Source organism: Acomys russatus, chromosome 23 (assembly GCF_903995435.1).
Source record: "Acomys russatus chromosome 23, mAcoRus1.1, whole genome shotgun sequence".
In the NCBI taxonomy this organism is placed as follows: Eukaryota; Metazoa; Chordata; class Mammalia; order Rodentia; family Muridae; genus Acomys; species Acomys russatus.
This window is the reverse complement of record NC_067159.1, coordinates 36,512,876-36,538,985: the sequence shown is the minus strand read 5'-3', so window position 1 is coordinate 36,538,985 and position 26,110 is coordinate 36,512,876. Positions and strand designations below refer to the sequence as shown.

At 44.7% G+C, this 26,110-nt stretch overlaps 1 protein-coding gene across 2 annotated transcripts; it reads right to left on the bottom strand.

The window, feature by feature from the left end:
- Window positions 1-854: 854 nt before the first annotated feature.
- On the bottom strand, window positions 855-26,110 carry Bdh2 (3-hydroxybutyrate dehydrogenase 2). Of its 2 annotated transcripts, XM_051165679.1 has the most exons (10): window positions 25,982-26,110; window positions 21,339-21,418; window positions 19,249-19,327; window positions 17,624-17,720; window positions 15,633-15,741; window positions 9,494-9,554; window positions 8,084-8,197; window positions 4,427-4,485; window positions 3,542-3,634; window positions 855-1,114 (listed from the first exon to the last, which is right to left on the bottom strand). In XM_051165679.1, exons 2-10 carry the CDS (start codon window positions 21,408-21,410, stop codon window positions 1,061-1,063), a joined length of 738 nt encoding a protein of 245 aa, XP_051021636.1. In that variant the 5' UTR covers window positions 21,411-21,418; window positions 25,982-26,110; the 3' UTR covers window positions 855-1,060. The 2 variants fall into 2 exon arrangements, with proteins under 2 accessions (XP_051021636.1, XP_051021635.1); XM_051165678.1 differs by lacking the exon at window positions 25,982-26,110 and having other exon boundaries at window positions 21,339-21,440.

Below are 26,110 nucleotides of genomic sequence, written 5' to 3'. Positions count from 1 at the left end.
AATTTCACTTGCTTCCTATTAGGGACTTACTTATATTTATTCAGAGCCTATTTTCAAATCCACGTGCTCTTCACTTGTTATCCTGGAAACCATGAAAAACATCTCTGAAGTAATCTACAAAAATCTTCTCAAATTGACCGCATTGCCTGTTAATTATATATTCTTAGTCCCGTATTGGATATAATTGCTGATTTTAATAAGCAAATGTCTAGACAAAGAAAATAGCACTTACTATGTGGTAAACACTTGGTCACTTTTCTTTTATGTACCAGGACTAAAATGTGGTTATGAATCTGAGTTCCTCCGCTGTGTCATTAAAGCCGATTGTTCTTTATCTTTTTCTGTGGTGTGTGCATTTTTGATTGTGTAAAAATTTCAAGTTAGTATCAATGTAGGAAACAATGCAGAACTTTACAAAAACATTCAGTTTTTCAAGCTAACTTTTTTGTATTTTTTTTGTATTTGTGGCTATAAACTAAGGTGGCCTCCCACCATTCCTATGTTAAAGCCTGGACCCCCAGAGTGATGCTGGTCTGAGGTAAGGCTCTGGGAAGTAATTAGGTAACGAGAGGTCTCTCCCATTTGGGAGGAATGCCTTACACAAGAGCCGAACCGGCCTGTATTCTTTTTCTCTGCTTTTCGGAAGTGAGGACACAGCAATGTGACCCTCGGCACACTGGAAAAGGACCCCCACTACACTCGGTGTCTCTGTACACCGACCCCGCCTTTTAGCCTTTACACTGAGAAGCAAATGTCCATTAAAAAAAAAAAAAGCCATAGTCTTTTGTAATACTTATCTGCTATCCCAGTAAGACATACAATTATTTGCTTATTTTAACAACCACCCCTTTGCCACAAGATCAACACATTTTATTTGATTTATTTAGCATTGTTTTAGAAGAAACAAGAAAAAGGTCTACTTAAAGAGTCACACTCTTAGGGAAGATCATTAGAAGGGGCTTGTTTTCATGAATGCTGTTGTAGGAGAGGTGATCACTCAGTCAGTTGGCTTTCCTCTGTGGGTAGGAAGGGCCTGCCTTCCGGCGGGGAGTGTCTGTTGTCACAGGCTCCAGCCTCCATCTATGATGACAGGGTTGCCTGTTACATAGGCCGACTGCAATGGCAAGCACAGGAGATACGACAGTTAATCCATCACTCTGGCCCCAGGGTTTATTTTGAACATTTCTTATGGCTGGGCTAACAAAACTTTTGACTGTCATGCTAACAAGAAACCTTAACTGAAATTAGGAAAAAAAAAAAAAAAAAAAAAGAAAGGAATGAAGGAAGTTAGTTAGTTTGGATGATTTGGACCGGCTGAGCATCTTATGACCAGGAGCACATGCCCTGTGGCTGGCATATGAGCATAGCACATTCTGTGTACGGTCTGTTAGATGCTTGGCTTCAGGGTCACAAAATTAAGAATAGGTGACATAAAGTACATGCTAAGGCAGCACATTTTTATTTTGAGACTCAGAACCATTCAAAGCTAACTCACTGAACAACAATACATTTTTTAAAAACATGTCAGTCACTAAATGGCCATGTTCACGATCGGGAACACAGTGCTTATTAATTGACCAATTCACAGATGTGCACAAAATGTGCTTTTAAAATTCATGTAGGCAATGATAGTCCACACTAGATTCAGATGCCCAGTTCTGTTTAACAGTAAAGGGTTTAACATTAATTAATGGTTTATGTTTATAAACACTACCATTCTACAGAGAACTAATTCTGGAGTTGTGGTGAAAGTTTACAAATATTTTAGCTTGTCATCTGCATATGACAAGGTCCTTGAACTCATGAATTCACCTCAGCTGTGGCTACCTGCTCAGGACTGAAACTATTAACACTCCACCATGGATAACGGGAGGGGGAGGCGCTCATAAAGCCCCACTCTAGCAAAAGAATTTATAGCGAGAATTTTGGAATTATGGTTTCTTCTTTTCTTTTTTCTTAATTTTCTTTTGTTGTTGTTGTTTTTGTTTTTCAAGACAGGGTTTCTCTGTGAAGCCTTGGCCGTTCTGGGCTCACTTTGTAGACCAGGCTGGCCTTGAATTCACAGAGATCCACCAGCCTCTGCCTCCCAAGTGCTAGTATTATAGGTGTGCACCACCACACCTGGCTGCTCCCTTCTTTCCTAAGTTTCTAGGTTCATATTTGTACCCTTCCTTTGACATTAATCTAAACCTGGAATCTTGAAAGAGGCAGAAGGGAAGACATCACAGTATGAGTTCAATTTTTTCAAGCTAAATACATGAAAACTGACAAGAGTGCTTACTTCAGTAGTAAGTTACCTAGCAACTCCCCAGCTCCTAGCAACTGCTGCTAAGAGTCTTGAGAAGTGGTAACTAAACCGGTCGAATCTTTATGTCAACCTCTATCGCCGACTATGTGGGCTGCACCATGTTACTGTGATGAGGAGGTAAGAGGTAAGTAACAACGCCCCCTGCCCCCCCCTGCCCCCACCCCCCGCCCAGACACACACACACTCCTGGAGGCGGTGGAGGCTCATGGAACTCCAGAGGTAAACTAAGTTCACACACTTGGAGAAGCTAAAGCAGGCAGGATTCTCAGAGGCTCTGTCCCAGCTTTGTAGAAGTAGACAGCGCTGAAGGAGAGCACCCATGCTAAGGTGGGTTTTGTGGTGATGCCTCTGCGTTTGAGTCATGCCTGCTCTTGTAAGTAACCATTCGCTCACACTCCAGTTAATAACCCTAGTAGAACGCATTGGTTCACCAAGTTAAACGCTGGGGCATTTGTTGCTTTTGTCTGTTGTGGGTTCAAAACAGAAGAGGATGCTTTTACACTCTGCATCTTATAAGAGGTTTTTTTTTTTTTTTTTTGCTTTTTTTGCTTTATCAGTCTTTGAGTTCACCCTAGTCACTGGGAAAGAAATTGGTTATCAAATAAGTGTAAAGTCCAAGAGACTGAATAAGGTATTTCTACAAATGATGACAATAAGAAAAGTCATAGTTAAAACTCTTCCTAACAGGTCTCAATTAAAGCTGGAAAACCTGTTCCTTCATCTCTCACAACCAAAGAGGTTTTGGTTTTTTTCAATTGTATTTTATTTATTATATGTGTGTACATGCGCATGAGTGCATGGCACTCCAGTGCAGGTCAAAAGACGATGTTTGGGAGCCCGTTCTCTCCATTCACTATGTGGGTGCCGGGAACTTATGTTATCAGGCTTGGCAGTAAAGGGTCTTTACCATGAGGCACCTTGCCAGCTCGGGGGCGGGAGGGTGTGTGTGTTGGGGGAGGGAGTTATATTTAATCTGTATGTCCATAGCTGTAATTTTAAAAAGCAAACATTTCAGAAAGTGGAGCACTTTAATCCCCCCCCCCCCCCCATTTTTCTCATCTGTGCTTTGTCACAGATAAAGGCGGCTTTTCTTTGAGCAAATGAAATCAGAACTTATTCCTGTCATGTAAACAAAGCCCTTTAGCAATATATGTCATAGACTCACAAAAAATGTGAGGAGAGTTGAGCAAATGGTAGCCCAGGGTGTCAGAACTACAAGGGGAAAGAGCTCACCTCATCCGAGGCCAAGTACACGCAGAGCAGGGCCACTTCCTCTGCCGAAGCAAACCTCCCCGTCTTTTGTCTGTTTAGGAAAGCTTTCAGTGCCTGTGACCAGAGACAGTTCCATGTCAGAGATGTAGACTGCACAGGTGTGGCCCAACAACACCATCAAGGGGCTTAGAGCCATCTGCTGAGGTTCCTGAGAATTCTCCACCTACGTCACCGAAACTAGTAACCATACACTGACTGAACCCCACAGATGCTATGATAAAGCCACTGTGGCTGGGCGTGGTGGAAGGGTGGGGGTGGGGGGCGGCAGCGTTGGCGTTGGCAGCAGTGTTGGCATTGGTGCACATCTTTAATCCCAGAATTTGGGGAGGCAGAGGCAGGTAGATCTCTGTGAGTTTGAAGCTAGTCTAGCCTACAGAGTGAGTCCAGGACAGCCAGGGCTACACTGTCTGGGAAACCCAAGAACAAAAAAAAAGAAAACCAGTAGGAATGCCAGCTGAGGTCAATGCTGGTACGTGAGTGTAACAACCAGCCCGGGGAGGGCTACAGAAGGAGGAATACAAGTCACAGCCAATCTAGGCTACATAAGACTCTTTTTCTCAGAAAAGCAACAATAAAGTATACAAAGCCATATCTCAGCCATTTTAAGCGCACAACTCTTGGGTAACAAGTGCATGAATGCCGAGGGCCACTAGCACAGGCTCTGTTCTTCTGCAGGCTGACAATCCCATCTGATCAGCAGTGACTTTCCCTCCCCCGAGGCCTTGGCAGCCACTTCCTTACTTTCTGTCTCTATGAATCTATCTGCTCTAAAGAACAGGGCATTTATTTTTATTGTTTACTTTTCCCCAAAAGTTGGCACACATTCAAACTTCTGGGTGTATATACCTCTTTGGGATCGTCTCTGGATTGTATCCTTTCTTGCAGAGATGGGGTGTCAACCGTTCCTAAACCAAAAGAAACCAGTCACTGTGGTTACTTCAACTGAAAGGAGCATTAAACCTTAAACCTCCTTTCCACATAATAAACAAGGGCCAATGGTTAGCTTAAGCTGAGTGTGGCAGGACACGGCTTTAGGGAGGCAGAGGCAGGAGAATCTCTGTGAGTTCGAGGCCAGCCTGGTCTACAGAGCCAGTCCAGGACAGCCAGGGTGACCCAGAGAAACCTGTCTTGAGAAACCAAAACCAAAACCAAAAAAAAAAAAAAAAAAACAAGTAGTGAAATCTTTCTTTGTCCTTCTACTTAAATGACACCCTGAGTTCTGTTGGGGGAGGAGCGTCTGATGTATTTTGATGCTAATTACTGCTTGCTGTCTCGGTGAGCCACCTTTTGACCAATAAACAGCCATCACCTGGGTAGGGTGGATGAGACAGATGTGGCTAAGGTTCCCGGGATTAGAGAGAGGAATCCTGGGAAGAAGAAAGAGAGAGAGACCTGAGGAGAAGAGAAGAAGGCCGCCATGGGTTAGGTGGAAGAGAAGTACATGGCTGGCTTGAATGGAGATTTGGCCCAGATGAAGGACATTGATAAATATTTGGGATTATGGATGGGAGGTAGCTTGATAGAAATTATTAGAAGCAGATGGCATGGGATTGAGGCAGGAATCCCATGCCTGCCACACTATGGGAAATAGTTTAGAGGATTAATGTCTGCCCTGCCCCAGGTTACCTAAGGGTATTAAAAAACAAAAACAAAACCAACAACAAAAACAGAGTTCTACCTGCCTGACTGCTAAGAGTTAAACTTTAGTGATGACATCAAGATTTAAAGGCATACAGTAATTCTCTGCAACACCAGCTTGGGACTCTGGATGAATTAACAGGCTTTTCCAGTGACATGCAGTCATGCTATGTTTATTTGATGATTTATAGATTTGTAAACATCTTTACGTGTTATCCCAGCTAGGCCCCACAGGAGTCATGAGAAGCAGAAACAGCAAACGTGACATCACCAGTTTGCCTTAATGATTTCAAACCCTTCTTTCTGCCGTGAAGTCAGCAACAGGGAGCCTGGGCTCAATGTCATGGTTGCCATGGACTTAGCCTGTCTGCATGCCTTGGTTGGTTTCAAATACACATTTCCAAAGGTCTAATGAAAACATAATTTGTTTTTCTTAAAATGGAAAAATGAAAAAAATTAAAAATTTAAAACTCACTTAATACCTGAGCTGATACAGTTGTCTGGACTTTTTTTTTCCTAATTCACATAATCTGTGAATTTTATGTAGTATACTGTTTTTTGTTTTGTTTTCAGAGTAAGGGTGCTTTGGGAACTCACTTGTTCCTCTGTGGTAGAACCATCTTAATGCATCTTCTCTTTGTCTCTAGACCACACAACTGAGAAGGCCATGCACAGATTTGATCTCAGTTCTGAAGGTGCTTCCTTTTTCTTTCTTTCTTTCTTTCTTTCTTTCTTTCTTTCTTTTTTTTTTATACAGGGTTTCTCTGTGTAGCCTTGCCTGTCTAGGACCCACTTTGTAGACCAGGCTGGCCTCAAACTCACAGAGATCCACCTGCCTTTGCCTCCCGAGTGCTGGGACTAAAGGTGTGTGCCACCACCGCCCAGATCTGAAAGTGTTCCTTAATTTCTATTTCATTTGCCATTTTTCTGGAGAGACGGAGATTCTTCCGTGTTAGACCCTGACTCCTGTGTAGAACTTCCTGCTTAGGTTCTCCATCACACCCTACCACACACAGGCAGAGCTCTCACATCAGCCGGGCCATTCACCCCATCAGCACCAGTTTGGATCTCCACATTACTGCAGGGAGAGACAACCTAAGTCCAGACTTTTACAGGCAGCGCTCACCTGAAGCTTAGCCATCCTCAAACTCCTGTAGCTGGAAGCGCTGTTTCACATAGCTGTGAATTGTATTTTATATGAGGCTGGCACGGATGAATATTAAGTGAAAACTAGTGCAAGCCCATGTCTTGGTGTCTCCTGTGCCGTGTCTGCACGTCTGGCTGGATCTGGTGACTCACAACCATTGGCACTAACCCAGACACACTCATTCTCCCTTTGCTTCCGGGACGGCCTCTGTAAACCACAGGCAGTTCCTTGTTCCAGAGATCCAGAACACAATTTCCAAACCCTGTGAAAATCCTAGCTGTGCAAACAACCACATTTTAAAAAAGATCTTTTGCCATTTTTTCCCCCCTGATGGTCAGTGCCATCAAGATCAAGTGTCAAGTATGTGTCCTTTTTCTCAGTGTGACTTGTGGCTGCATTTCCTCCCAAAGAAAAATGGCACAGGCTATCTAAGTCTCTGCAATTCAGGCAGGATGGATATTTAATAGTTTTTCCTGCGTAAGTACGTGGTTCCCAGCCTGAAAATCACATAGAATCATCTGTGGGACTTCCAAAACGATACACAGATTTCCTACCAATACAACCCCTCAGGCATGCCCGTCAGGCAGGCCACCCCAACTCTGGCTGTGGACTATTGGAAACCTTAGTAGAGTCAGGCAGTGGTGGTGTACACCTTTAACTGGCACTCAGGAGGCAGAGGTAAATAGATCCCTGAGTTCAAGGCCAGCCTGGCCTGCAGAGTGAGTTCCAGGACAGCCAAGGCTACACAAAGAAAGAAGAAAAAGAAAAAGAAAAAGAAGAAGAAGAAGAAGAAGAAGAAGAAGAAGAAGAAGAAGAAGAAAAAGAAAAAAAAAAAAGCAAAAAAGAAAACCTTAGCCCTGGATATACAATATTTCTTTTCAGAAGACGCTAATCATCCTTGCTCATTTGTCTGTATTTATTTTAGGTTGGTAGAACCAGAAAGAAGTGTACCCACAGCTACCTAGAAACCATGTCACATCGGCAGCCACTAAGAAAAGTGGTGCTGCTGGCCAAGGGGACAGAAACAAGCTGATCCCTGTGAGATAAGGACCAGCCTGGTTCACATAGTGAGCTCCAGGCAGCCAGAAAACAAAACAAAACAAACAAACAACAAATAAAAAGCAAAGCAGTTTTTTGTGCTTCTTCCTAGGAGGCTGGTAACACTTTTTCCATAATGGCAGCAAATATTTTTTTTTCTCTGAGGGTCACGTGACTTGTTGCCACCTCTCCACTCCACCTTTGAAGCAAGAATGCATAAGCCACCCATGTGGGAGTGTCTCCAGTAAGCTTTACTTATGAAACAGGCCACAGCATCCTTTTGATTTAGGAGTCATCGAAGTCGGGTAGATCTCTGTGCTCCAAGAAGCTCCCTCTCTCTGCTGTCCCACGGGGATGCTCTACTTTTCAACTCTCCACTGATAAGGTCACCGTGGTCTGCTCTTAAAAGAGCAGGTTCTGGCATGTTTTGTGTCTCAGTCACAAGAGTCTAAACTGTCCCCAAAACATTGCTGGATTCTAAGCCCTTCACACCAAGGCTTCTTGACTTGGCATCTGTCCACTCAAAGCTATGCCTATCAAGGCCAGACCTTTAGCTGAACTGTCTCTCAGTGGTGGAGAGCAGTTGAACATGTGCTATACAAGCTGATGAAGATGCTACATACGGTGCTAAAACGGATGGAAGAAAGGCCCAGTTCACAGCCCTCCTACACCTGGCTCACCTGGGCACACACAGTTGCACCTGATGCCCTGCTGGATGAAGTCGGCCGCCACAGACTTAGTGAGACCGATCACAGCTGCCTTGGTTGCACTGTAGACGCATCTGTTTTCCACCCCTGGGTGTGAAGGAATTAGGGACATTGTTTCTTTTAGAAACGAACACATGCGAGTTTCCCCCCAGCTCCCCCTTTTACTTGTTTATTTTTAATGAAAAGAGAAATATTTTTGAAATCAGCTTTCCCCTGAAAGAATGACTGACCTCGAGTCTTCTTTAATAGGGACCGAAATGGTTTCTGGCAGAAAATGCTACCCATGTAGACAGAACCTAAGACTCTGGTGTTGAGATGCTGCACTTACTTTGTAGCAATCACTGGGTACAACCAATAGGAAACCTTCATTCCTTTTTAGAATCTTCATAAGTGAAGATAGAAAATGCCTACCTCACTTATGTTCCATGCACGGACGTCTCATATATTTATAAGAGAAAGAATGCTGTCTCAGCACTGATTTCATTTTAAACTTGTGAACCCATCAATGCCAAGCTGTGACACTCTCTCCATTTCGTTCTAGCCCTTTGCCTTGACTTCTCTTTTGGGTACAGATTCTCTGTCTGTGCTGCAACCTCAAACTCTCAAGCACAGGGACCTCCTGTGTATGGTACACTTTGGTTTTTTGTTTGATTTTTGTTTTTCAAGACAGAGTTTCTCTATGTAGCCTTGGCTGTCCTGGACTCTTTGTAGACCAGGCTGGCCTTGAACTCACAGAGATCTGCCTGCCTTTGCCTCTCTGAGTGCTGGGATTACAGGTGTACACACCTCTGCTATACTGCAGAACCCAGAATCTGAAGCTGAGTCTGGCAGTGCACAGCTATAACCTAGCACTTCAAAAATGGATGTGTGAAGATCAGGAGGAGTTTAAGCCAGCCTTGGCTACCTAGGGAACTGGAGGCCAGGGGCTACCTGAGACACTGTCCACAAGAAGCACAAGTCAGAATTTGTCCCTCTGTGTATTGTGAATTCTTCTTCCTCCTCCTCCTTTTCTTCTCCCCACTCCCATTTTGGTCCTAAAAGGTATCCAGCTGGTTTGTACTCAATATATCATTTTGGATTACTTCAGTGATGAATCTTTTCTTCTCCTAACTCAATTTTCACTTCTATGCATACAGGAGGAATAAAAGGAAAGGCAAAGGCAGTAGTTTTTAAAATTTATTCTGATAAGTGGCATATCTGTAACAACAGACCAGATGACAAAAGCCACTTAGGATTATTTTTTTAAAAGCCATTTTGAATTGTCATATGCATTTTATGAATGTGTTTCTTTAATGTGTGTGTGTGTGTGTGTGTGTGTGTGTGTGTGTGTGTGTGTGTGTGTGTGTACTCATCCCCTCCACCCCCACTTTGAGGCAATACTACCTTTGATGCTGGAGGCCACGGAAGACATGTTGATGATGTTGCCTGATTTCTGAGCAAGCATCTGCAAGACAAGGTGGAAACATCTCCACTCTGCAGGTTGAAACACTTATTCACTGACACATTTGCATCGAGTCCTAGCCAAATAGACCCCTTTTTGGTTTTCATTTTCTTTTTGGAGACAGGCTCTTACATTGTAGCCTAGGTTGGCATTACATTCAAGATCCTCAACAAGCATGTACTACCAGGTCAGGCTCAATTTGATTATCTTATTAGTTATTAGCTCTAATCTTTATGAGACAAGTCTTACACGTGAACCGGCGATCTTTGCCCATGCATTACGGGGAGCTAGCGGCATGTCTAAACACCCACTGGCATTTCTAAGGCATGCTACCACCTCCTGTGGGTATAACACTGTTATCAGCAAGACCAAGAATGAACCCTGAGCTACAAGGTCGTGAACAAACATCAGTGTGTTCCAGATGTGAGCAGACAATGCTTTATTCGCCATGAATGCACTGAAGAGCTTCTAAGCTCAGGGACTGTGCAATATCCAGGAAACGGAAAGACAAAGGATGTAGTCCCTGCTTACAGCAGACAGACGACTAGTCTGATTGGAGTGGCTGACGTAACTAGAAGCTAGCAATAGTGGAGACTTGCAGAGAGCGGAGAAGACGATGGAATAGGATGGAACTCTCCAGGGCTGAGGGTATTCCAGAGGGAGCTACTGAGGAGGAGCTAAAGGGTTAAAGCTAGATTGTCTGCCATAGGACTAAAGGGCAAAACTCAAGTTGCGTCAAGGAGGAGGTGCCACAGTAGAAGGTTTCCAGGAGGACCTGGGAGGAGGAGATGGGTCTGGCTGGAATGCGGGCCTGGGAAGAATAAGTCTGCAGAGTGGGACCCAGGCTGCCACAAAGAACTTGGGCCTGATCCTGAAAGCTCTGCAGTAACACTGAAGGGTGTAAGGTGGAAGAAAAGCAGCGCCTTCAATTTGGGGATTACAGAGATTACTCTGGTGCCAGACAGATCAGGGGAAGAAAAAGCCGTGGTTCGCGAGAGCATGGGAAAAGCAGAGATGCAGAAAGGTTTAGGGCACAGCTAGAGAGCGCTGATGTGGATGCTTGCTCAGTACCCTGGAGTGTCATCACACCGAGAGGTAGCATCACACAGAAAGGGAGCACCACACCAAGAGAGAGCACTACTACAGTAGGACAGCCAATCAAGAATGTGTCCTTTAGCATCCCCTCACTAAAATGTGACATTATCACTAGGAGAGTTTTCAGTTACAGTGATCCATTTGGTGTGAGTCTCAAGTGCAGATGGCAGGGCCCTGTCGTAGATCTGAAGTCATGTACAATGAACAGTGCTACTGTGAATTTTAATTTAGGTGTTATTGATCATTACTCAGATGTATGTTTCCAGATAACAAAGGTATGGGCACGCATGGCTGTTTGGGGGGGGGAAGGAGCAAGGAGTTCATAGGACTTCCGGTGCTGGGTACCAGTTTCTCTGTGAAATCACTTGCCAGGTGGAAGGCACAGAAAAGAAAGCAAAGGCAGTGGAGAGCAGCAGGGAATTCAGAGAACTGCTGGGACAGAACACAGCTAGAGAACAGGATGGCTGGCATGTCTGTGACAACATGAAAATCAAATAAAGATGGTTCCTTCCAGAAGCTGATCTTGATTGGCAGTGTAAAGGACTTGGAAAACAAAATCTCGTGCTGGATGATTTTCGCGACTGATGGATCTAGAGCTGGGGCTCCAGGAGACAATCCACTTTCTTTTCTTAGTTTCCTTAGTAATGCTTGGGGCTAATTATACCCAAGATCAAAGAATATAGGACAAACTGCTACATGGGCTCACAGCACACAGGTGAAGCTGAGGCGACCAGCCAGGTCAAGTGACACCACAGAGGGAGAGCAATGTTTTACTTAAATGTGCCTTTGTCTGTTCTGTTTTTTGGAGGAGACATGGTTTCTCTGCGTAGTCCTGAAAATAGCTCTGTAGAGCAGGCTTTCCTCAAACACAGAGATCTGCCTGCCTCTGTCTCCCAGGAGTGCTGGGACTAAAGCCGTGCATCACCACCCTAGCTACAATGTTGCCTTTGTATATGGGCGTCGTATACGTAATGCCTCCTGCCCTCCTCCCTTTAATCCTTTCATTTAGGAGGCAGAGGAACTCTTTGTGAGTTCAAGGCCAGCCTGGTCTACACGGTGAGTTCTAAGCCAGCCAGTGATATGTAGTAAGACTCTGTCTTAAAATAATAAGGGGTAGGGGATGGATAATAATCATACAGGGTGAGGAATGGTCATGACATATAATGATGCAAAAAAACAAAACAAAATCCCAAGCATTCAATCAATTTTTTTCTTATCTGCTTTATCGTTTTTTTCTTACCTGACATAACATACATTTAACACTTAGATAATATGCACACCTCAGTTTAGTATGTAGACTAGCTATGATACAGGCTGTCTCCAGTCTTCTGAAATTCAGTGGTTTCCAAGACGGAAGTCATATGCCTAACAACTCCCACTGCCCACTCAGTTCTGCCTATTGCTTCTGTATTCCTTGTCTGGTTTCCAGGCTGTCTCCCAGTGGCAGCTCTATGCCATCTGTCACGGTGCACTGTCCCTCCTGGCTCCGTGTACAACAGCACTTTCCGGCAGGATGACTGTGAGGTGATGAGTCTCGAACAACTGATCTTCAGGAAACTCAGGTGGAGGACCGCGCTGGTTAAATCTAGCTAGTCTAACTCAGACACAGGCCTTCTGTCCCCATTGCTAGAGCTCCTTGACATTCTAAGCCACTAGGCTCAATATTTGGCATCCCTCTGTGTCCAATCCTGATAAGACACAGCAAGGGGAAAAGTAAATAAAAAGATTCAAGGAACAAAGACACCCCCAAGTTGTTGCTGAAATGGACCTTCTCTTTTAGTGGACCTGGCATTCTGCAATTACTCTCCTTATACTATTTTCAACTTGGTCTCTGCCTCTTGACTGGTCTTGCAATCTAGGAATGGTTTGCTGTGTATTTATCTGTGAACAAAGTTCTTCTGTAAATATTCCTACATTTTGACCAAATGACCTTTCAGGTCTGCATTGGTTTTACATCCTGGAAAAATTTTAACCTGGTAATTGTGTGTCATAGTTAATGATACAGAAAACCCCTGGATGACTAGGACTGGAAGTGATGTGAAATGTGTCATCCTCATTCTTGGATGGAAGAGACAATAAGAGGGTGTAGGTGCCACCTCCTAGGACATGTGGCCTGGGGCTCAGAGTATGCCGAGGGATGCAAATGCAGGTGTCCAACCCAGCATCAAGATGGTCAGCATCATCTTTCCCACTAACACTAGGCTTTGTGCCAGACATGGAGGCCCAAGCCTTTAATCCCAGCACTCAGGAGGCAGAGGCAGAGGCAGAGGCAGAGGCAGGTGGATTGCTGTGAGTTTGAAGCCAGCCTGGTCTACAAAATTGAGTCCCATTCAGCCAAGGCTACATAGAGAAACCCTGTCTCAAAAAACAAAAAAAACGAAAACAAAAGAAGACTAGACTTTGCTCAGAGTTTCAAGTGTGTCCCTGCTCCTGTGTAAAAGCCACTTGCAACAAGTGGTGTGCAGACCTTCTGGTCCCAGTTACTGATACTTTATTTTTTCTGAAAACAAAACTGTACTTTATCATTGTTAGGATCATGAACTTATGATCTGGCTTGGGTGTATTAAAAGCTAATATTTCCTTACAAGCCTGACTTCAATCTGCACTGTACCTAATACCCACTCCCTTACCCTCTGTTTCAGACCTGTGCCATTTCAAATGAGCTGGGTATGTGTGCCACCATTTTGCCTTCTGTGACCTTTTCAGTCCCCCCCCCCCCAACCTATACAAACTACTGGTCTTCAACACATACATTAAGGTTAGGTCCCACACAACATCTATAAACTCTATGAGGGCAGAAGGTAACATTCTTATTTATATTCATTTACTCATTTTAAGGGTTAACTTCATTTGTCTTTATGTGAAAGTGTTGCTGTGAGTGTATGCTGCATGAGTGTGGATGCTCCAGAGGCCAGAAGAGGATGTCGAGTGCTGTGGGCTGCAGATGTTGGAGGGAGTTATACAGGACACTGAACACAGGTCCTCTGGACAAGCACCAAGTGCTTTTAAGCTCGGAGCCATCCTCCAGCCCAGAAGCATACTTTAGAAGGATAGCTAGTCCGATATCATGTGAGCTGACCAAAGATCCTTTCTAAGCACTAACCAAGTACTTAAAAACCATACCTGAAAGCTGGGTGTAGTGGCACAAGCCACCAATCCCAGCCCCTGGGAGGCAGAGGTAGATGCATCTCTGTGAGTTCAAGGTCAGTTTGTTCTATATAGTGAGTTCCAAGACAGCCAGAGCTACATAGTGAGACTGTGTCTTGAAAAACCAAAACCAAAACCAAAACTTATTCTTTCATTGCAGCTGAGGTGGCTGTGTCATTCATCAGTCCCATTCACTGTCCGCTACTGTTGGTTTAAAAGCTCATGCCAGGTCAGGGTTATATACCTCCTACATGTACTCTCCTCTAGAGCACCCAGAAGAGCTCTTCACTCTAAAAGGCACACAACTCATATTTGACCACGTCCCCTGGATGGGGAGACCTGGTGGCACTCAGAGGAAGGATAGCAGGCTACCAAGAAGAGACTTGATACCCTATGAGCATATACAGGGGGAGGAAGTCCCTCTCAGTCACAGTCATAGGGGAGGGGAGTAAGGGGAAAATGGGAGGGAGGGAAGAATGGGAGGATACAAGGGATGGGATAACCATTGAGATGTAATATGAATAAATTAATAAAATAAAAGTTAAAAAAATAAAAAAATAAAAGGCACGCAATGGTTTGTAAAATATAAGCAAGGTCTGGTGGTGCATGCCTTTAATCCCAGCACTTGGGAGGCAGAGGCAGGCGGATCTCTGTGAGTTCAAGGCCAGCCTGATGTACAAAGCGAGTTCCAGGACAGCCAGGGCTACACACAGAGAAACTCTATCTGGAAAAAGCCAAGTACATACAAAAAGTAAATAAAATAAAAAGAAAAGTAAAATGTAGGTTAGGCATGGTAGTGTATACCTTTAACCCCAGCACTGGGGACACAGAGGCAAGCAGATCTCTGTGAGTTTGAAGCCAGCCTGGACTATAGCAAGTCCTAGGCAGGCTAGGGCTACATAGTGAGAGTATCTCAAACAAAAGAAAGGGGCTGGAAAAATGGGTCAGTGTTAAGAGCACTAGTTGCTCTTCCAGTCTGTAACTCTAGTCCCAGGGGATCTGATGCCCTTTTCCGGCCTCTGGGAGTACACAGATAGACACTCAGGTAAAACATCCACACACACGGAATAATTAAAAACAGGAACAACAACAACAACAAAAAAACCAAGAAAAAACTCCATAACTCTTTGTGGTGAAAAATAAAAAATAAAAATCCCTTAAAAACAAGTACCTAGACAGTGAGCTACAGGGCTTCATAAACTGACTGTAATCCTTTCTTCCCGCCTCAGTTTGCCCTCTGTGTAGTCAGCGGCTGTGATGACACATCATTACCCTCATGGGACTATTCTGCTCCTGCAGCAAGAAGCCAGGCCATCCCCCTAGACACGCATCCCTTCATTTTGTTCTCTCTGAGAACCTCAATTTCCCAGTAAAGACTGAGAGGGCCTCACTGTTACCCTGGCTTCCGTGTCTGCGTTATCCTCACAACCACGCCAACTTATGTTATATATTCCGTGACGAATGTATATGTCAATTGAGTTCCTCACCCTCCACAATGGGAACTGTCTTCAAAAAAGAGCTTTGTTAAGTCCACTAATGGGGGTGGGGGGGTGGGGGGGTGGGGGGTGGGTAAGGGGGCAGTTAGGTCCCCTCAGCGTAGCATGGAGCTTGACACATTGAAAATGCTTAATAATAAATAATCCTTAAATGTAAGAACTGGAGGGTTAAATGGATTAATCTCTATAAACTGCCTTGATATAAGTGCTCAAAGCACATTAGTTAGCCTGCAAGCTACGCTCACACTCAGATACACACGCATAACGCCCAGTATAAAAGCTGACGCCTGCCTACGCTGCCTACGCTGTCTACGCTGCCTACGCTGCCGGGCAGGCCTCTTACTTTGGGAAGGAACGCCTTGATCATCAGGTACATGCTGCGGACGTTGAGATTCATTGAGAAGTCCCAGTCTTTTTCCTCACAATCCAGGATGGTTCCATGGTGGACGAAACTGGAAGAGGGATTACACAGAGGGGGAAACAAAACAAAACAAAAACCCAAAATCAAACAAACCAACAACAACACAAAGAATCAGTAGGAAAATACTTGCTAGCAAGCTCCGTGACAATCCCTAGTATTATAAGAACAAAACATCCCTCCTCCTGCCAACCGCCCCCCCCCGCCACATTCCTGCAATTAAAGAACATTTTATTTTTTTTTACACTTTAAAAAAAAAATTAATTCATTCATTTTACATCTCAATAGTTATCCCATCCCTTGTATCCTCCCATTCCTCTCTCCCTCCCGCTTTCCCCCTATTCCCCTCCCCTATGACTGTGACTGAGCTAAAGAACATTTTCTAAGCTGGGTGGTGGCAGCATACAGCTTTAAGGCCAGCACTCAGGAGGCAGAGGCAGGCAGATTTCTCTAAGTATGAGGCTACAGAGTGAGTTAAAAGACAGGCTGGAGACATAGCTCTTGCTGCCAAGCCTAAAGACTGGAGTTCGACCCCCAGAACCTGCACAACAGAAGAGAACTGACTCCCACAAGTTGTCCTCCGACCTCTCCATACATGCTGAAGAGCCCACTCTCCCTCACACACAGTGCACTGGAAACATCCGTGCTTTTAAAAACAGATAGGGCGCTCAGAGGAAGGATAACAGGTCACCAAGAAGAGACTTGATACCCTATGAGCATATACAGGGGGAGGAGGTCCCCCTCAGTCACAGACATAGGGGAGGGGAGTTGGGGGGAAGCAGGAGGGAGGAAGGAATGGAAGGATACAAGGGATGGGCTAACAATTTAGATGTAATATGAATAAATTAATTTTAAAAAAGAATTAAAAAAACCAGATAGGAGTCAGGAGGCAGAGGCAGGTGGATCTCTGTAAGTTCAAGGTCAGTCTGGTCTACAAAGCATGTCTGGGACAGTCAGGGCTATACAGAGAAGCCCTGTCTCAAACAGCAACAACAACAACACAAAACAAACAAACAAACCAACCAGATAGGAAACAAGGAAGGCCGGTCCATTTGATTTCTGTTTCTAGGGCAACAGCGCCCTCAGGTGGCCCATGCTAAAGTTCTACAGGGAAATCAAAACTGCAAGGAAAACCAGTGTCGCTCCGTATCAGTGTAGTGAAATAACATTGTGGCTGTTGGCCCTAGCACAGCACACAAATGAAGAAAAACAAACAAAATCCTAAAATCCACTTTCTAAGTCACTCTTGCTCAAGGTAGTTTCTTGAACACGGCATCCTTGCTGCCTTGGTCCTCTGGACTGAGATTTCATAGTTAAATATAAGATGTGGTTGGGAGTGGTTCCATGTACTACGGGGCTCCCCGTTAGTCACTCAGTCAGCTTCCTGTAGCACGAGCCACACACTATCTCCTGCATCTTCCACAATGCTGAAGACTGAATGGATGCTGGCATGGTGGTGCACGCCTTTAATCCCAGCACTCACACAGGGATCTCTGTGAATTCGAGGCCAGCTTGGTCTACAAAGCAAGTCCAGGACAGCCAGAGCTGCAAGAAAGACCCTGTCTCGAAAAACCAAAAAAAAAAAAAAAAAAAAAAAAAATCCAATTGCTATGTCTCCAGATATACCCTTGTAGAGGGACAAGCAGATCATTTATGTAATGAACATCAGAAACTGCTGCAGACTTTACATCAGCACCCACCCCTTTCATTGGCTTTAACAGCCCGTGGGCCCCAAGTTCACGTAAATGACATAGCTGTCTCACTTGCTGAATCGTACAAGGGCGTGTGATATCTAGCCTGACTCCTCAAGGACTGTGCCACGTTCTGTCAGTGAATCACTCCTTCATCCTATCGATAGTAATTTAATAAAATCGTAGGAAACTTTCTCAGAGCAAAATAAAAAAGTTTAAAATTACCCGGCAACATTAAAGAGAACATCGATTCTGTCAACTTCTGAGGCAAACTGATCAATTTGTCTTTTCTTTGTCACATCAAGGACTCGAGTTTGAATACCTGGAGAGTAAAGGAAAAGGTGGTTATTTACACAGCGCTCAGGAAAGGTGGGACCGTGAAGATCGGCTGCTTCGTGGTGGGAAGTATGAAGAATTCAGAGTCTCCACTCAGGCTGCACAGGACTCACGGCCACCGCTGGCATTTGGCAATCTCAAAGGTGTCATCCAAATGCACGAATCTTAGGTTCGAGACATCGCTCAGTGATTAAAAACACTTACGGTCCTATTAGAGGACTGGAACTCAGGTCCCAGCAGCCACATCAGGTGACTCTCAGATGCATGAACCTCTCTTTGAGGGACCAGACATCCCCTTTTGGCTTCTGTGGGCACTCACACATACACATGCTTACACACACATTAAAAAACAAAACAAAACAAAACAAAACAAAAAAATAGGTCTTAGAAAACCTCTTCTAAAGATATTCAAATCTTTTTTTTTTTTTTTTTTCTGGTTTTTCATGACAAGGTTTCTCTGTGTAGCCTTGGCTGTCCTGGACTCACTTTGTAGACCAGGCTGGCCTCGAACTCACAGTGATCCGCCTGCCTCTGACTCCCGAGTGCTGGGATTAAAGGCGTGCACCACCACTGCCCTGCAAGATATACAAATCTTAAAGTATCATCTTCTACCCCCTCAGTAAGATCTCTGTTAGGCTGGGCGTGGCAGCACATGCCTTTAATCCTAGCACTTGGGGAAGTAGAGGCCAGCAGATCTCTGTGAGTCAAAGGCTAGCCTGTCTACAAAGAGAATTCCAGGACACCCAGGGCTACACCAAGAAACCCTCTCTTGAAAAAAACTTAAATAAATATAATAACAATAACAATAATCTTTGTTAGAATCTAAAGAGCTAGTTCAGCAGTTAAGAGCACTGTTTGCTTTTCCAGGCTATCTGAGTTTGGTTCTTAGCACCCCTGGGCTGGTTAAGTCTAACCTGTCACCCTCTTCTGGCCTCAATGGATAGTGTACCCAGTTGGTGCAGGCAAACTATTCATACACATAAAATAAAAATTAAAAAATAATCTCTGGACTTTACTTTTCAATGAAATCAATGAATTTCACTTTTCATGAACTCTCTCCATCTTTCTTTCAGGCAAACAAAAGCCAAAAGGCCAACTAATCTCCCCCTGCCTTTAAGCTTTTAGTGGGGCTACAAACAGTTTTGTAAGAACACACGAGGATCATACCACATTATTTGGGACAAGCCTGCTCCAGAGGAGTCCTGGGCAGCAGGGAAACAGTCATTAATAATTAACCTGGCACCTGTTAATTCTCACAGAACTTTGTGATGGGGAGCAAACTCCCTTGACACACTGTAAAACAGAAAACCCTAAGTGTGTGCCTTCTCACACTTGCCCCTTACATTCCTGGCCATACAGACTATATGTACTCTGTAGGTCACAGGATACAGATTTGACAGGGAGGAGCCTGCCGCTAAGAGGCAGGTGTCGGGAGCAGCTAGAATTTCCTTTTGGTCTTGATGTCTTTTCTTCCTAATCCTGGGCTGACTCAAACCTGCAGCTGGTTTGCTCACCTGGGTAATTTTCCAGCTCCTGAAGTTTGGACTCATTGATATCTGTGGCTATGACTTTGGCTCCTTCTTTTGCAAAAGCCTGCCAGGAAAAAAAAAAAAAAAAAAAAAAAGTACAAATCAGTCATTTGCTTACTTGAATAAGTTGCTCTCAAAAAACGAAAACCAATTTTTCCCCCTTTCATGTTATTTTTGGAGTTTTTCCTATAAAATAAGTGAAATTTCTATCTACCTAGTCTCATTTTCCCTGGCCCCACTGTGATTATTATTATTTTTATCAGTCAGAGCAGCATGGTGTACATTATATTTTCCATCTTACTTTGCCCTTTTACTAGTATTAACAAAACAAAACAAAACTTGCTGGGCGATGGTGGTGCATGCATTTAATCCCAGCACTCAGGAGACAGAGGCAGGCAGATCTCTGTAAATTCAAGGCCAGTCTGGTCTACAGAGCTAGGTCCAGAACAGCCAGAATTACACAGAGAAACTCTGTCTCAAAAACAAACAAACAAACAAACAAACAAACAAGCCATCTAACTGGAGGTTGGAGAGATGGCTCAGTAGTTAAAAGCTCTGGCTACTCTTCCAGAGGACCTAGGGTTGGTTCCCAACACCCATATGGCAGCTCAAAATTGTCTGTATCTCTAGTTCCAGGAGATCTGATAGTACGCATGTGGCACATGTATATTTATGCGCGTGCGTGCATGTGTGTGTGTGTGTGTGTGTGTTGTGTAGGCAAAACACTCGTGTACATAATATAAAAATAAATAAATAGATATTGAAAACAAAACAAACCCCCAAAACTCTAACTCAGGGCTAGGTGTGTTGACACACGCTTTTAATCCCAGCACTTGAGAAACACAGACACATGGATCTCTGTGAGTTTAAGGGCAACCTGATCTACACAGAGAGTTTTAGGATAGCCAGAGCTACATAGGGAGGCCCTGTTTCAACAAACCAACAAATAAACAAGGCCTCTAATACCTCTAACTTTGTTGCTAAGATAATGTCATTCTGTGGTGAGACCCTATCTGTATTTGACTTTTTTTTTTTTGTTTTTTACATTTATTTATCTACTGTGTATGTGTTTGCATGTGTGTGGGCGTGTGCCATGGCATGCATTTGGAGGTATGAGGACAACTTTGTGGAGTCATTTTCTCCTTCCTCTTTCCAGGGCTCAAACATAGGTCTCAGTGCTTGGAGGAGGACAGTGTCTTTACCTGTCCAGCCACCACTACCGCCACCGCTATGGCCTCCACGTGCCACTCGTGATCAATGAGTAAAAACTTAATAAGAGAAAAACAGGAAGTTTCCCTCCAAAAACTACAGTAGCAATTTCATTGATGCCTTCTCACTCAGTCTGCATTGTATTCCTAGTGCAGTCTTAGTCTGGAAAAGGTGTAGTGAGGGAGAAACTGAGGCACCTGGGAGCGGGGGAGATGAGAGTTTTATAACTCTGGGCCTTAATCTTGAGCTGATGTAGTTGCAGAGAGCTATGCAGAGAGCTACACACCCTCTAGGGCTCCTTAGTCAAATCAGTTACTACGGTGAAGATAAGTTACGGCAGAGAGGTATGAGTCTCAGCCTCAAAGGTTATGTGATACCACATAAGCACATGGAGTTCCTTCCTTCTTCTCTGTCAGGAATAGTGACTTTTCTTTTGAACTTAAGATACAGGGGCTGGCAAGATGGCTCAGTGGATAAAGACATCATCTAAGCCCAGAGACCCAAGTTCAATCCCTGGAATCCATGTCAAAGAGAAAGGAGAGAAACAACTCCGCAGAGCTGTCTTCCGACCTTCACACTTGCTGCGTGGTGCATGCGTTAACCTTCCCACAGACGCACACAAGTTGAAAAAGACACCACAGGGATAAAAGATAAACATAGAAGTGAAACGGCTGGGACGGCAGGAGTGTATGTTTAACATGTTTTGAGGTCCCGGGTTCAATTCTAAGCTGCAGAAAGAAAGAAAAATAAGAAAACCAAAGCAAGGGAAGAAGAATTGGAACTTAGTAAAGGCGAGTTAAACAACCCTGGTAGCAGACCGCGCATCTCAGGACTTGCAAAGTGAACAGCAGCAGGTATGAACTTACTATTGCAGAAGCCTGGCCGATGCCTTGAGCAGCAGCCGTCAGGACAATGACTTTCCCATCCAGTCGGCCCATGGTAGAACCTGCAGTGCGGTCCAAGGACATGTACCATTAATGGCTCACGACGTAGCAAATCCAGAATGCTGACATAACACCAGGAATGAATGCATCACCTTGCTCCTTTAAGAGCGTGGAGGAAGGGCCACTGTCCAAACAGCCCCCCCCCCTCAGCTGCTCAGGAGTGGTTCTCCAGACACCTGAGCGCAGGGGGGAAGAGGCCCGGCCCAACCCACTGCAGTGATGACTGGTGAGGGACGCACATCCTCTAGTGCTGAGGCCAGAAAAGGAGAGTTACCCCTTCTTTCCTGCTTGGTTCATGCTTTACGGCATTGCTTTTGTCTGTCCTTGCTATTTGGGGCTGTTTTTCAACTACTCTTCTGAAAACTGCTAACAGAAGCCAGGGCATTTTAGAAAGTTCTAGCAGTTTCCTGAAGCTTCAGCAATCAGCATTCCAGGACTAAAGTCACTAGTTCTCCCCTATTCCTCCTGGTGTCTACCTCCATCTCCCTACAGACCCTCTGCTGGCTGCTGGACAGGGGAGGTGCTAACCCATCCACCAGAACATTCTTTTCCTCACTTCTCACCATTATATTTGGCCACTTTTAGCAAAGGCCACCTGGGGCACAAACAAAACCACTTCTACCTCCTTTCTGCCCTTCCTTCTCTTTCTGTCTTGTAACTTCCTCACGGAGGGTGAGCCCTGAAAAAAAAAAGCCTTCACTGTGCCAGGTCATCTGTTCCCTTACCTGTAAACCTTTGCTGAGTTTCAGTAGCAGGCCCCTTGTCTATTGAAAAGGTTTCCGGGCATGGTGGTGCACGCCTTTAATCCCAGCACTTTGGGAGGCAGAGGCAGGCGGATCTCTGTGAGTTCGAGGCCAGCCTGGTCTACAAAGGGAGTCCAGGATAGGCAAGGCTAACAGAGAGACCCTGTCTTGGGAAAAAAAAACAAAAACAAAAGCAACAAAAACCAAACCAAACCAAACAAACAAAAAGAAAAGAAAAAAGAAAAGAAAAGAAAAGGTTTCATAATAGACCTTAAGATTCATTGACCAGAAGGGTTGGAAAATCATAGACTATACCTTGTTTTTGAAGAACGTGAGGAACCTGCCTGACTCCATTTTGAAGGCAGGATCCATTATCCTGCAGTCTGTTTTCTGGAACCTGACCTGGATTTTTCATCACATGGTCACCACATGATGATGACTGATTTTTTTTTTTTTTTTTTTTTTTTTTTTTTTTTAGGTTTTTCGGTACTTTCTTATTGCTCCATTGTCCTCTGTAAACCTGCTTTGCAACTATTCGTGATTTTACTCTTTAAAAGGGTCATTCGAAACAGACCCAGGCTGTTCTCTTTAACCCAGCGTAGGAGGCAGTTGCTGGCCAGCTCTTGGTTGCACCCCAATAAATATCAAGCTTACTTCAAATTTGGCTCAAATTTTGTGGTTTTGGTCTTATTCTTGCCTGAAGGGTTCTCTATGCACACTGGACTCGTACAGAGGTCATAGAACCAGGCAGTGGCAGAGAAAATAAAGCGAGGCTTCTTGACTCATTTGCTCTGAGGACGGTTCACCCCACTACAGTGCTGGTCAGTTGTTCAAGTTCCAGCATGCATTAGAAACGCATGAACACACATGTCTCAGTGAGGGTTTCTATTGCTGATGAAACACCATGACCAAAAAGCAAGTTGGGGAGGAAAGGGTTTATTTGGCTTACACTATCATATTGCTGTTCATCACTGAAGTACTCAGGGCAGGAACTCAAACAGGGCAGGAACCCAGAAGCAGGAGCTGATGCAGAGACCATGGAGGATGCCGTATTTTTCGGGCTATAAGACGCACCCAGTTTTTAGAGTAGTAAAACAAGAAAAACAGTAAAAACAGCAATTGGACAATAAGGCGTACCTTAATTTCCCCCCACTTTGGTGGGGGGGGTGTGTGCCTTATGGTCTGAAAAATACAGTACTTACTGGCCTGCTCCCCATGGCTTGCTCAGCCTGCTCTCTTACAGAACCCAGGGTCACCAGCCACATTGGTTTGGGCCTTCCCACATTGATCATTAATTAAGAAAATGCCTTAAAGCCAGATCTTATGAAGGCATTTTCTCAATTGAAGTTCCCTTGTTTCAGACAGCTAGCTTGTGTCAAGTCAGACATTTGTAATATTTATAAAAGGGAACGAACACAGCAGAAGACAAAGACTATTAGAGGCCTCACGTGTCTATTTAGTTAGCAGCAATTTTTCAGCAATTTCTATTTTATTTACATTGACCGTGCAAGGCAGCCAGACCGCAGAAAGGGGAATAGTGATTTGAGAATTTTAGTTGGCTGCAGCCACCAGACCGGGAGAGGAGTCCTCTCATTGTCCCTGCTCATTCACCCAAGATAAAGCATCTTAGGGCCAGCCTTGGCTTGAGGGCTTGTACTTGGCCCATTTCTTTTTTAAAATGTTTCTAAGAGACTTATTTACTTTTATTTTACGTGCATTGGTGTTCTGCCTACACATATGTCCCTGTGAGGGTGTCAGATTCCCTGGAACTGGAATTACAGACAGTTGTGAGCTGCCGCGTGGGTGCTGGGATTGAACCTGGGGCCTTTGGAAGGGTAGCCAGTGCTGGTAACCACCGAGCCTTCTCTCCAGCCTCCTGTTGTCCTTTCTTTTGACCTTACCTGCTCTTTTTGGTTAGGTAATGTGGTTAGGTGGTTTTGTTTCTGCTTTTCCACCTCCCATAGTGTAGCCCCCTGCCCTTACCCAGTCTTCCCCTGGCTTCTTGCCAGTCCTGCATATTTGGTCCCAACTCCACAGTGCTAGTTACTCATGGCCACAGCTGCCCCTGAGGGAATTAAGGGGGAAACGTGGGTATTTTAGGACCTATCTCTACCAGAACAGAGCAGGGCAGGGGCAGTGAGGTGCAGGAACAGGAGATGGCTGCAGTTGTCTAAGAGCGGCTGGTTAAATAGAAGAGATGGAGAAGTGGGGTGCAGAATGGGCAGTGCCTCACAGGTGACAGCTGTGCCTCACCTGTGAGGGTGAGGCAGCAGTCAAAGACTATGCTTTGACCAGCGTTTCTGAGCTGTCCTAGCAATGCAACGCCTTCCAACCGCGGGTTCAAGAGAACGCTCTCTAGTTATTCCATCTCCAGCAGGAATAGGAGCCCACAGCAGCTCAGACTTCGGAGATAGACCCCAGGATATATTTGTTCTCTGTTACCAAACTAGGGCACACCGCGGCGGATGAGTGATGTACAGTCCCCGGGCCTCTGCAGCCTCCTTAAGGTCCCCCTGCCCCACCTTGCTGAAGGTCACCCACAATGCACAGCACTCAGGGTGCTCCCACACAGCTCCAGGCTCCGAAGCTTCTCTCATCCCCACCTTTTAATTTTCTCTCCCATCATTACTTCCTCTAATAAGAGCCACGCCTGTTAGTGTTTTTTTGTTTGTTTGGTTTTTTGTTTTGTTTTGTTTTTTTTGTTAGAGCCCTCCTCTCAGCGATCCAGGGTGACACAGACAGACACACAGTAAGAAGGGGCTTCTGGGACCGACCAACGACCCACAAGGCTGTGCTCCAAGCACGTGCTCATGCTGGGCAACAGTGAAGCTGCTCTCACTGTGCCTCCCCTGTTCTGATGTAGCATGCTTTCACTGGCAAGCAGAGGGAAAAATTTTTTTTCACTAAGAGCGTGGTAGGAGTTGAGAGAAAGTCAGCTTGTGCTTTTAGAAAGGGATGCAGAAGTTCCTGCCGTGCCTGGTCCTGACTACGGCATAGGAAACTTACTGTGCTGCGCCTTCACTAGGACGATGAGCATTCATAGTGCTTCTCAACTTTCCTAACGCTGCGACCCTTCAACACAGTTCCTCATGTTGTGGCGACCCTCAGCTATAAAATTATTTTGCTGCTACTCCATAACCGGAATTTTGCCGTTGTTATGAATAATAATATAAATATCTGCTTTGCAGGATATGTGGTTTATGACTCTTGTGAAAGAGTCAGTCAGCCCCGCCTCCCACAAGGGGTCTCGACCCACAGGTTGAGAAACAATGAATGCTCCTGCTACAGTGTTCCTTAACCATCTCCATGCCGTAAGATGCAGCCTAGAAGCAACCAGGACACAAAACTTCGTGTTTACTTCAAAACTTCCCTCCAGTTGGCCTTCTGATTGGTCTGTCTGGAACTAGACAATTAAGGGCTCAAAACCCTGAGGTTAGGTAGCATTCACGAGACAACATGAATTTTTTTTTTTTTTCACAATGAGTGGGAATATTCCCAGAAATTGTAAAGTGAGCCCACTCTTAACCATGGTGGCTTTCCTACTCTACATGATGCAGTAAAACTCTAAATTAGGGGAAGCTCCGAGCATTTTCAGGAATTCCAAATCTTTTCACCAGCCAGTTTACTTACTACAGACACTGGAAAAATTCTTTCCTTGGCCTATTTTTCAAACTCAAATAAACACAAGAGAATCTCTAACTCCCATTCTAACTATGAAGACTCATCTTCAAATAGGCGAAGTGGAGGATAAGGCAGCAAAAGCTACGCCCCTCTCATTCCCCAAAAGTTTTGTCTAAAACTGTTAGAAAAAAAAAATCTTACTTTAGAATAGCCAGTCCACGCAGTCCTCCAGAGTCCTTCGGAAGACACGCTTCAGACCTTTGTGCAGCAGTCACATGCTGACTAAAGCATGCTGGGAGGTGGAGTTCAGGTTCCCTTGGGGGCCTATTG